The sequence below is a fragment of the Monodelphis domestica genome, chromosome X (assembly GCF_027887165.1).
Source record: "Monodelphis domestica isolate mMonDom1 chromosome X, mMonDom1.pri, whole genome shotgun sequence".
In the NCBI taxonomy this organism is placed as follows: Eukaryota; Metazoa; Chordata; class Mammalia; order Didelphimorphia; family Didelphidae; genus Monodelphis; species Monodelphis domestica.
Window position 1 is genome coordinate 867,990 of NC_077235.1, and position 11,211 is coordinate 879,200.

The window sequence follows — 11,211 nt, forward strand, 5'->3', positions numbered from 1 at the left end:
CCCTTTCTCCGCCCCGGGGCACACTGCTGCCGCCCCCTGGCTGGCCTCAAACTGCCAACGGAAGATGGCGGCGGCCGCTCCGCCCACCCTGGTCTCGCCCCGCCTCCTCGCGGCGCGAGCCCGGCCCGAGCCGCTGGGCTCCGTTGGGCTTCGCTAGGCTGGAGCGCCCCCTCCCGAGCGGTCTCCCCGGTGTACTGCCAGGTCCCCCGAGAGTCTCGATCCCGAGGCCCGCCCCTTACCCCCCAGGGGAAGCCCCAATTGGCGCCCCAATTGGCCCAGCGGGCGACCCGGCCATCTAGGCCGGAGGGGGAATCTCAGCTCACGTGATTCCAGATCGAGCCGGGGTGGGGATGGAGACGGCCAGCAGACTCCGCCCCTTTGCCCCTTCAGGCGCAACAGGAGGCCCAAGCCTGGAGCCTGGTGTTTTTTTGGCGCCACTGCGGAGAACGACCAAGGTCGAGCTGCTTAGCTGCGCTTCCGCTTAAACTCCTTAGCTTTCCTAGACACCCTCGGCGGCCCCCACCCCCATCCCATCCCATCCCCGCCCCCAGTCCTCTACGTTTTGGCCTGGCTGCTCTTTACGGGTCTTTTCTTTTTCTGCTTCATTCTTAGGCTGTCTTTGCGTGTTTCGTTAGAATGAACTTAGGGACCTGGGCTGGGTTTTCAGAATGGTGATTTTTGCAAGTCGATCATTTATTTATTCCTATACTACCTACAGGCCAGATGGGCACTGGACCCCCAAGCACAGGGAAAGGAATCGGAATCCGGAGCCTGATCCTGATGGGCCACCTACTGGAGAAGAGTCCCTCTGAATTGTGAAACATTGGTCCTCAGGCAGCTGGGTCAATCTTTTCTGGAGTCCATCGTGGCTGAACCTTCCAAAGTCAGAGCTGTAAGGACCCAAGTACTGAAATATATTTACCCCCCTCGAAATTATATATATTTTTAAAAAGCACAGAGGAAAGCCCCCCAGAACAGTGATCCGTGGAGAGATGATTTTATGGAGGGTAAACGGGAGTCTGAGGGGGCAGAGTCGTGCCAGTCAAAAGACTATGGATTCCAATTATGGTTTTGACACTCCCATCGTGCGCAAGTCATTTAACCTTTTTTGGATCTTACCCTTTTCTCAACTGTTAAAATGGTGGAGTTGGACAAGATGACTTCAAACTTCCCTTCTATTTCTAAATCTATGATTTCCCTTCCAGCAGGTAAATAGGTCAGTGGGTAGAGTGCTGGAGTCTGTCAAGAAAACAAGTTCAAATCCTACTCCTAGACCCTTAAGCTCCCATCTCTAAAATGAGAGGATTGCACTAGTTAGCTTCAAAAATCTTTCTTTCCCTGCTCTAAGACCTTCTCTTTGTTTGACATCTGTATTCTGCACAAATCCACGGAAGTATTCAAATGCAATAAGCTGCCTCTCAGCCTTTTCTTTGCTCTTAGATCTGTCTCCTCTTCCTTCTCCTCCTACCTTCTCTTTTAGAGTTTTAGGTCTCTGGTTCTGCCCCACTGCTGCTCTGTCCCTGGGTCTTTGCTCTCATTTCAGTCTCGATGCCAGTGTCTCTTGATCGTTCCTCTTTCAGACTCTATAGAGTAAATTCTTTAGTTCCCTAGAGTGGACTGTCTCACTTAGGTCCCCCCACTTTACTTTTTCTGTCAGTATCTCTGTAATTTGAGTTCGACAGATGTAAGTCAGCGAATGATTTTCAAAATCCTTCCTGCCCTCTTTTCCAGCTTTCTCTATAGCCAGTGCTCTTGTGGGAAGTGGTTTCCGCCACAGATCCCTTAGCCTCCTCTTCCACACCCAGGCCCCGTTTTAGGGTAATGTTCACCACGTGCTACGGTCAAGCGCCAGCTGAACTACAATTCCCAGCAGACTCCGCAATGGAGACCAGCCTGGGTTGTACCATGTACGCGCGAACAGGGGATTCCCTCGGTACATTTAATGCTGGCTTCTTGCTGACATGGGCCAAAGAGAGATAGGATCTGGTCTGCCTTAGGACCCTGGTAAGGCCTGAGGGGAAAATCAGGACCATTTGGATATAAGAGTGGGCTTTAGACTACGAGAGTTGCATTTAGGAAGAACCTTTCCCCCTTGCCCAAAATGGTACATCCCGCTCCAGGCCTGGGGACCCCAAGTTCCGCGCTCAGCCCATCGCTACGCAAGCCGGGGCTCCTCGGCAGCAGCGAAGTCAGCTCTGGCTCCCGCTCCAGCACCGGCTCCAGCTCTAGGGGAAGGCTAGGCCTCGGCGGCTCCGGGCCGGAGGCGGGGGTGAGTTGAGAGGCGGGGTGTTGGGTGAGGGGGGGGCGGCCCGAGAGAGCTTTTACGGGAGACCACGAATGGGGGGAGGGGGTGAATAGTTTCGTCCTTGTGTGTCGGCCCCGGCGCAGGAGGCGGGACCTTCTTGGCCATTATTCATTAGGGGCGGGGCTCGTGACCCGCTTGGACTTTATTGCTTCTCGGAGGGGGCGGAGCGATCCGGCCCGGGCCATTATGTTGGAGGCGCTTGCGTACCCCCCCTCCGCCCCACCCCTGGGCTTTGCGTGTGTTAGCTGCTCTTCTCTGGCTAGCACAGGGCGAGGCAGGCAGACGCTAGACGGACCGTGGGCATGCGCCTGCGCGCATCCCTGCCTTCGCGTGGGGAGGGGTAGGCTTTGGCCCAACGAATTATCAGGGCGCGCAGGCGCAAGGCGTTTATGCCGGAGGAACTGCGAAGCTGGGCTTGGTAGCTGGCAATGCTCCCTGTCACTCAGTGACGGAAGGGCGGGAGCAGTTTAGGGGTGAGGACGGGGGTGCTCGGTGATTGGCTCGGGCTCTGGGACGATGAGATTGGGGCCAGGTCGTTTGGAGACCTGTTCGTGGCTGTCCTGAGCCACCCCTGAGGAAACGAGGGCCCACACTGGAGGCCTGGCCCAGTTTTGCCAGCTGCAGCCTGGGCTCAGAACTCCGATTTGATAAAGGGGGGCGGGGAGGCTGGGGGGCGGAGCCTGCCGGCCGGCGGAGAGGCGTACCCGGGTAGGGCTGGGAGGTGCCTGCGGCAGGAGGCGGAGCCACCCTCGGGTTTTGTTCCGGCTCTGCGGCGGCGGCCGCCATCTTGTGTCTGGGACCGAAGCAGCCCGTAGAAGGGCTGAGACTCCAGGCGCCGGGGCTGGCCTTAGGCGGCGGCAAGGGCACTTCATTAAGCTCGGAACGGCGACGGAGACTGCAGCGACTGCGGTGATCGGGCCCCGGGGAACAGGCCTTGGTAACGGGCCTGCCTCCAGGGCTGCCGGCCACCCCTTTCCCCCTCCCCGAGATCTTCCTTCTCACTCCCCATCTGCCCCGATCTCCCCTTATTCGCCTCGTCTACCTAGATCTTTCCTCCCCCCCTTCCATTGCTCTGATCTTGCCTTCCTCCCCAGCTGCCTTCTCCCCCCCCTCCACCCCCTGCTGCGATTTCTCCACCCCCCAGAGGGCGGGGCTACCGCTCAGTCAGCCCCACCCGGGATTCTGCCCGAGGGGTGGGGCGGGGCCCTGCCCGAGGGGTGTGTGTGTGTGTGTATGTATGTATTTTGGGGGGCAGGCGGGCTCCTGCCTTCCTTTCTTCATCCGGGGGCTTTGGATCGGTGAGCTGGTGGAGGCTGCTGGAGATTAGGCAAAAGAGCACCTTGGACAGCGCCTCCCTTTCTTCAGTTCCCCTCCCCCAAGCCTTCTTGTTCTCCTTGTGGTTTGGAGCCTCTTTGACCAGCACCAGGGAGTGGTAGAAGAGGCCCAGAGGAAAGATAGGCAGGTCGAAGGCAATCTCGCCCTCCCTCCTTTCCAATTTGGTGTTGTTCTCTCCTGCCCTCTATCGACTTGGCCACTACCACCCAGCTGGGCAGATGGCTGCTTGGGTTTGGGCAGTTACTCCCTTTCCATTATAAATGTCATGTGCCCCCTTGGCCTGATCAGAGCTCCTCCCATCCTCCTCCCACCCAGGGAGGTCTTAGCACTGACTTCATCCCTCGACCTGCTTCAAAATGTCCTCCTATTGGTCATCCCATCGCTCTGTGGAGAGGGCCCCCCTCCTCTCAGTGACTGGCTCTTTACCTTCCCCAACATCCTGCGCTACTTTAGCCCCGATCCTTTTCTTCAGAAGTTGCTCCCATTCCTGGGAGGACTTCTCTTCCCAGGTGTTCTGATTACTGCTAGCTGGTTTTCAGTGAGCCTGTGTAGCCAAGACTCCTTCCTCTGTCCCTTCATGTCTGGTTCACTGTTGCATTTCTTTCCCTGTGTCCTCCCTCGCTCTGGGCCAACTCTGACAACCGTCATTTGTGTGACACTTCCAGATGTCCAGCTCGCCGCTGTCCAAGAAGCGTCGCGTGTCCGGGCCTGATCCAAAACCAGGTTCTAACTGCTCTCCTGCCCACCCTGTTCCCTCTGACGCACCCACTGCACCTGCCAACGTGAGTGTTCAGCACTGAGTCTCAAAGTGCACAGTGGATGCTGGGGCTTGGGTCAGCCTCAGCTCACCCTGTGCATCCCTTGGTCTCTTCCTTCATCCACAGGGAATGGCCAAGAACGGGAATGAGGCAGATATCGACGAGGGCCTGTACTCCAGGCAGCTGTGAGACTGGAGCTGGGGGTGGGGGGGGGGGGTGAGTGTGAGCAGCGGCCCGGGCATCAGACCCTGGACTGGTCTCTAGTCACCTAGCTGAGACCTTTCTCTTATCTCCTTCTCAGGTATGTACTAGGCCATGATGCCATGAAACGACTTCAGACCTCTAGTGTCCTAGTATCTGGTCTCCGGGGCCTGGGAGTTGAGATTGCCAAGAACATCATCCTTGGTGGGGTCAAAGCTGTTACCCTACATGATCAGGGTGCTGCCCAGTGGGCTGATCTCTCTTCCCAGGTAACCTCAACCTATCTCCATGGCACATTTCCTCCCCCTCCCCTCCACCCCCAGATCCTAGTCATTCACCCTTTCCCTTCTTCCAACACTTAGTTCTATCTTCGAGAAGAAGATGTGGGCAAGAACCGGGCAGAGGTTTCACAACCCCGTCTGGCTGAGCTCAATGCCTATGTTCCCGTCTGTTCCTACACAGGGCCTCTCACTGAGGACTTCCTCAGCAGCTTCCAGGTACCTCTGCGCCTTTGTCAGACACGTCCCATTTGAGTTTCTTAAGAACTTCCACAGAGACAGCTTCCCTTGTCTCCGAGTCTTAGTCTTTGCCCTGTTGCCTTTCTTTACCCATTTCCTTGGAGGCATCTGAGCAGGTGTAATGGAAAGGGCTTGAACACCCAGCTTCCTCAGTGACCTTGACCAAGGTGCTGCTTCTCCCTCACTCTTGAAAACAGAAGGGTTTTGGCTAGGTGGTTCCTGACTTTAGGGCCAGGGGTTGTAAGGATTGACTGCCATGAAGCCCAAGGCCAGGGAATTGGGGGGGGGGGGGTTCACTTAGGGAGTAAGTAGCAGAACATTTTTCCTCCTTCATCTGACTTTGAAGTGAAGTCCCTTTCCTCCAGAGATGGATGAGCCTCTCTGATTCCCTTCCCAGTTCCCATTTAGCAGCCCTGAATCCTCCCTTCACAGAAGCCCATGACTTCCCTAAGGCTGCCTTTCCTCATGCACAGGTTGTTGTCCTCACCAACTCTCCCCTGGAGGAGCAGTTGCGTGTAGGCCAGTTCTGCCACGGTCATGGTATCAAGCTGGTGGTGGCAGACACCCGGGGCCTCTTTGGGTAAGTGTGTCCTGGCATCATTGCTCTGTAGCACCCATCCTGTGGTGGCAGAGCCCACTAGGACTGCTCGGGAAAAGGGAAGGAAAGACTGAGAGACATAGTTGGGTCCCTGCTTGGGCGAAGAAGTTGAGGACTGTGTGGGCTCTCTGCTGCTTTTCCCACAGCCAGCTGTTCTGCGACTTTGGGGAGGAGATGATTCTGACAGATGCCAATGGGGAGCAGCCACTTAGTGCCATGGTCTCCATGGTGACCAAGGTGAGGCACTGGTTTCTGAAATCCCCACCTGGGCTGGTTCCAAACCTCTATCTCCCTCCCCGTCACACTCTTGCCTGCTCTGTGGCTCCCTCAGGACAATCCTGGTGTGGTCACCTGCCTGGACGAGGCCCGGCATGGCTTTGAAAGTGGCGACTTTGTCACTTTCACTGAGGTACAAGGCATGAGTGAACTCAATGGCATATCACCCATGGAGATCAAGGTCCTAGGTGAGCAAGATGGCTGCCAGCAGAGGGGTGAACAGAGGGGTTGCTGTGCTGTTTGCCTTTGGGTGACTGGTCTGGCTTTCCAGGTCCATATACCTTCAGCATCTGTGACACGGCCAGATTCTCTGACTACATCCGAGGTGGGATCGTCACCCAGGTCAAAGTACCGAAGAAGATCAGCTTTGTGAGTCTCTAGGGCAAGTGGTGGGCGGGGGATTGGCACCATGAAGAGGTGAGCCAGAGAGACTGGGCATTGGTGTCAGAATCCGATGAGATTATATAATGCCTGGCACATAGGAGGCACTTAAATGCTCATTTCCTTCTTTCCTGGCTTGACCTTTCCTCTTCCTCCAGAAATCACTACCTGTATCCCTGGCTGAGCCAGAATTTGTGATGACAGATTTTGCCAAGTTTTCTCGCCCTGCCCACCTCCATGTGGCCTTTCAGGCCCTGCACCAGTTCTATAGCCAGCGAGGGCGGCTGCCCCACCCTCAGAATCAGGTATGTCGCCCTTTTCCAGTTGGGGGGGGGGTAGGTGTTGACCCCCAGGCCTTCTATCTATCTTTGGGACACCCTGTTTACTGCTCATCCTCCTTCTTGCTAGTTGGATGCAGCTGAGATGGTCAGCCTGGCACAGGGGATTAAGGAAGCCGCCTCATCTGGACTACTGCAGGAAGACCTGGATGAGGAGCTGGTACGGCAGTTGGCCTACATGGCAGCTGGAGACCTGGCCCCTATCAATGCTTTCATTGGGGGCCTGGCTGCCCAAGAAGTCATGAAGGCAAGTTGGGTAAAAGGCTCCAGTGTTGGCCATTGCGGGGGTGGGGATGGGGGGTCCTTTTGCCTCAGTTTCTGGGGATTCGTCCTCATTGAGCTAGACTGAGCAAAGCCCTTAGGCCCAATTCTGAACTTCCCACCAGGCTTGCTCGGGAAAGTTCATGCCCATCATGCAGTGGCTTTACTTCGATGCTCTGGAGTGTCTGCCGGAGGACAGAGAGACCCTGACAGAAGACAATTGTCGTCCGGTAGGTCCTTTTTGGCACCAAGAACAGATTGGGGGGGTCTCTGGGGCCCACCCTCCCTTCTGACCTGTTCTCTCCTGCAGCGGCAGACACGTTATGATGGGCAAGTGGCTGTGTTTGGCTCCCATCTGCAGGAGAAGCTTGGCAAGCAGAGGTACTTCCTGGTGAGTAACCCTGGGCCCATCCCTGCCTTGTGGCTTCAGCGTTCATCTTGTCCACTAGTCTGTAACGTAGCCCAATCCCTGAGAGGCCTTCTTAGCCACGGAGATCTCACCTCTCCTTTAGACTAGTCTTAGTCTTTCCAGTTGTCAAACCCTTCTGTTTGCAGGTCGGGGCAGGGGCCATTGGCTGTGAGCTGCTCAAGAACTTCGCCATGATAGGCCTGGGCTGTGGGGACAGCGGAGAGGTCATTGTAACAGACATGGACACTATTGAGAAGTCCAACCTCAACCGGCAATTCCTCTTCCGACCCTGGGATGTCACGGTGAAGATCCACAGGGCCCTGTGGGTGATGTGTGGGTGGCAGTGGGCCGACTGCTCAAAGATTTGATCTTGTGTGTCTGTCTGTAGAAGCTCAAGTCTGACACGGCAGCTGCCGCCGTTCGCCAAATGAATCCACAGATACATGTGACGAGTCACCAGAACCGTGTGGGGCCTGACACTGAGCGGATTTATGATGATGACTTCTTCCAGGCCCTGGATGGTGTGACCAATGCCTTGGACAATGTTGATGCACGTACGTGCGTGTATCAAGCTGGGAGCTAATGGTGGGGGTCCCTTGTTCCCCCTTCCCCCCTTGAAACCAACATGCTTCTTTCCTTCGTCCAGGCATGTATATGGACCGTCGCTGCGTGTACTACCGGAAGCCTCTGCTGGAGTCAGGAACCCTGGGGACCAAGGGCAACGTCCAGGTGGTGATCCCTTTCCTCACCGAGTCTTATAGTTCAAGCCAAGACCCTCCAGAAAAATCAATCCCCATCTGTACCCTCAAGAACTTCCCCAATGCCATTGAGCACACACTGCAGGTATGAGGCAAGGATCCAGGCTAGGGAGGTGGGGGAGGAATGGCACTCGGTCCCAGTGCTCCCCGAAATAACCAGATTGTACCTTGATCCACACAGTGGGCCCGGGATGAGTTTGAAGGCCTCTTCAAGCAGCCAGCAGAGAGCGTCAATCAGTACCTCACGTAAGTGGCACCATGCCCTTTCCCCACCTCACTGGCCTGTGGCTCTGATGTCCACTTGTAAAGAGCTCTGGAACTGAATCCTTGTGCTAGCTCCCACCCCTAACCCACTGGCCTCCTTCCCCACACCCACAGAGACCCAAAGTTCGTGGAGCGAACACTGCGACTGGCAGGGACACAGCCCCTGGAGGTGCTGGAGGCCGTGCAACGGAGTTTGGTGCTACAGCGCCCCCGTAGCTGGGCTGATTGTGTGGCCTGGGCTTGCCTCCACTGGCATGCTCAATATGCCAACAACATCCGTCAACTCTTGCACAACTTCCCTCCTGAGCAGGTAACTCCCAAAACCAGAGTGGGGATTCTGGGAGGTGGTGTATCATCTCCCAAGACTTCCCAGTGATGCCCTCCCTACCCACTTAATTTCTCTGCCAGCTGACAAGCTCTGGTGCCCCCTTCTGGTCTGGACCCAAAAGATGTCCTCATCCCCTCACCTTCGATGTCCACAATGTGAGTGCCTTCTCCCTATGCCAGAACCAGAGGGGAGAATCTGGGGGAAGAGGGCCCAGCTATAGCGTAGTGTAGTCTCCAGCTGCCACTGGCTGCTTCCATTGGAGAAATGAAGAGGCCCTATAGTAAGTAGGGGGGAAGCCTTGGGATCTCTTCCCTCAATCTGCCTTCTTGCAGCCCCTGCATCTGGATTACATCATGGCGGCTGCCAACCTGTTTGCTCAGACGTATGGGCTGGTGGGCTCTCGGGACAGAGCAGCTGTGGCTACACTTCTCCAAACCGTGCACATCCCAGAATTTACTCCCAAGTCTGGCGTCAAGATCCACGTCTCTGACCAGGAGCTACAGAGTGCCAATACCTCTGTTGGTAAGTGCTGGCTCCCCTCAGGCCCAGGCCCCGGGTCTTCTCCATTCCCTCTACCTGTTCTGCCCTCATTCCCTGGAGGCTTTGTCCTCAACCTGGTCTTCTTCCTTATTTCTGGTGGGGCCACAGATGACAGCCGACTAGAAGAATTGAAGGCCACGCTTCCGAGCCCAGAGAAGCTGTCTGGATTCAAGATGTATCCCATTGATTTTGAGAAGGTGTGTGGCTCTCCCCTCTGCCAGAGGTCGGCCTCTCTTGGGGTAGGTGGCCATGTTTGGGGAAGCTAAGCTCCCCAAGGACTCAAGCCTGTCTTCTTTGCTCTTCTTGCTAGGATGATGACAATAACTTCCACATGGATTTCATTGTGGCAGCCTCCAACCTTAGGGCTGAGAACTATGACATTCCCCCTGCTGACCGGCACAAGGTGAGAGCCCCTACCTATCCTGCCCACAAAACTGCTCCCCCTCCTTCCCAGCCACATGCATGTTGTGACACTGCAGGGGATGGGACTCTTTGTGTCTGCAGAGCAAGCTGATTGCTGGGAAAATCATCCCAGCCATCGCCACGACCACCGCGGCTGTGGTTGGTCTCGTGTGCCTGGAGCTGTACAAGGTGGTGCAGGGCCACCAGCGGCTTGAGGCCTACAAGAACGGCTTTCTCAACCTTGCCCTGCCATTCTTTGGCTTCTCGGAGCCCATTGCGGCACCCCGTCACAAGGTCAGAGGGTTGGCTTCCAGGTGTCTGAGAAGGGGCTGGGGAGACCCTGTGCCAGCCAGGGAACCAGGACTGACAGCGTGCTTTGGCCTCTGTCGTTCACAGTACTATGACCATGAGTGGACACTGTGGGATCGTTTTGAGGTCAAGGGACTGCACCCTGGGGGCGAGGAGATGACCCTCAAGCAATTCTTGGACTACTTCAAGGTGCCAGGGTTGGGGGTAAAAAGGGAAAGGAGAGGCTATGGGATGGGGCAAGGGGGGGGGGGGTTAGTCCCTCTGACCACGGAGTGGTTCCCTCACAGACAGAGCACAAGCTGGAGATCACAATGCTGTCCCAGGGTGTGTCCATGCTCTACTCTTTTTTCATGCCAGCTGCTAAGCTCAAGGAGCGGCTGGACCAACCGTGAGTGTTCCCATGGCCTGCCATGGGAAATGGCAGGGAAGGTTGGGCCCAAGTCTGTGGGTTGGCTTGGCCTTTACCACCCTCTTTCTTACTACCCTCATAGGATGACTGAGATCGTGAGCAGGGTGTCAAAGAGAAAGCTGGGCCGCCATGTGCAAGCTTTGGTACTGGAGCTGTGCTGTAATGACGACAGTGGTGAGGACGTGGAGGTACCCTACGTGCGCTACGCCATCCGCTGACCCCTCTCCTGGGCCTCCCCCTCTGGGGGGCTGGGACCCCCCACCCCACCCCCTTTGCCTAGGGCACTGGAGGGCATGACTTTGTACTGACCCCGGAATAAAGTTATTGACGGAAACCAAAGGCCAGGGGCTGATTCTTACTCCTTGGCTTCCTTTAGTGACAAGAGTACTTCCTGCTAGGATCACTCAGTTGCTGGAGAGTTCACTACCTGAGTGGCAAAGTAGCATGAGAAGCTAGGGCAGGTGCATTTACTACTTGCTTGTAGACTCAATCGGGGATGCCAAGATCTTTCCCCTCTACTCCCTGACAACCTGGGAAGGCCACGTTGAGTTTTTGTGGAGTGGTCTAAGTGGCCCAGCTTAGCAGAGAGGCTGTTCTCTGTTCCGAGCCTGGCCTGGCTGAGGCTTCGTGGTCTCCGCTGCCTATGGGTGCAGTTTCACCAATCACAGAATGATCCAGCAAAGCTGGCACCATACAGGTTTTGGGATGTGACCTACATGGGAGTTTTTTGCTGGAAGGGTTTGGCTTTTTCTACTGAAGCTAGTTGGGGAGGCAGGAAGGAGAGAAAGTGGATTGTTGTCAACTTTTGGAACTACTGCCGT

General features: G+C 56.0%; 1 protein-coding gene across 10 annotated transcripts; it reads left to right on the top strand.

The window, feature by feature from the left end:
• The first annotated feature begins 329 nt into the window (after window positions 1-329).
• Window positions 330-10,729, top strand: UBA1 (ubiquitin like modifier activating enzyme 1). 10 transcript variants are annotated; one of them, XM_056809671.1, is made up of 27 exons: window positions 330-455; window positions 719-892; window positions 4,306-4,422; window positions 4,525-4,583; window positions 4,700-4,868; window positions 4,962-5,096; window positions 5,591-5,697; window positions 5,862-5,952; window positions 6,047-6,179; window positions 6,263-6,360; window positions 6,531-6,677; window positions 6,781-6,957; window positions 7,097-7,201; window positions 7,282-7,362; window positions 7,527-7,682; window positions 7,769-7,934; window positions 8,027-8,223; window positions 8,320-8,384; window positions 8,517-8,712; window positions 8,811-8,885; window positions 9,063-9,252; window positions 9,379-9,467; window positions 9,581-9,673; window positions 9,775-9,966; window positions 10,069-10,170; window positions 10,269-10,369; window positions 10,473-10,729. In XM_056809671.1, the coding sequence occupies exons 3-27, from the start codon at window positions 4,306-4,308 to the stop codon at window positions 10,606-10,608; spliced, it is 3,177 nt and encodes a 1,058-aa protein (XP_056665649.1). In that variant the 5' UTR covers window positions 330-455; window positions 719-892; the 3' UTR covers window positions 10,609-10,729. The 10 variants fall into 10 exon arrangements, with proteins under 10 accessions (XP_056665649.1, XP_056665643.1, XP_056665640.1 ...); XM_056809667.1 differs by lacking the exons at window positions 330-455; window positions 719-892 and adding an exon at window positions 2,114-2,269; XM_056809670.1 differs by lacking the exons at window positions 330-455; window positions 719-892 and adding an exon at window positions 2,424-2,778.
• Window positions 10,730-11,211: the final 482 nt, after the last annotated feature.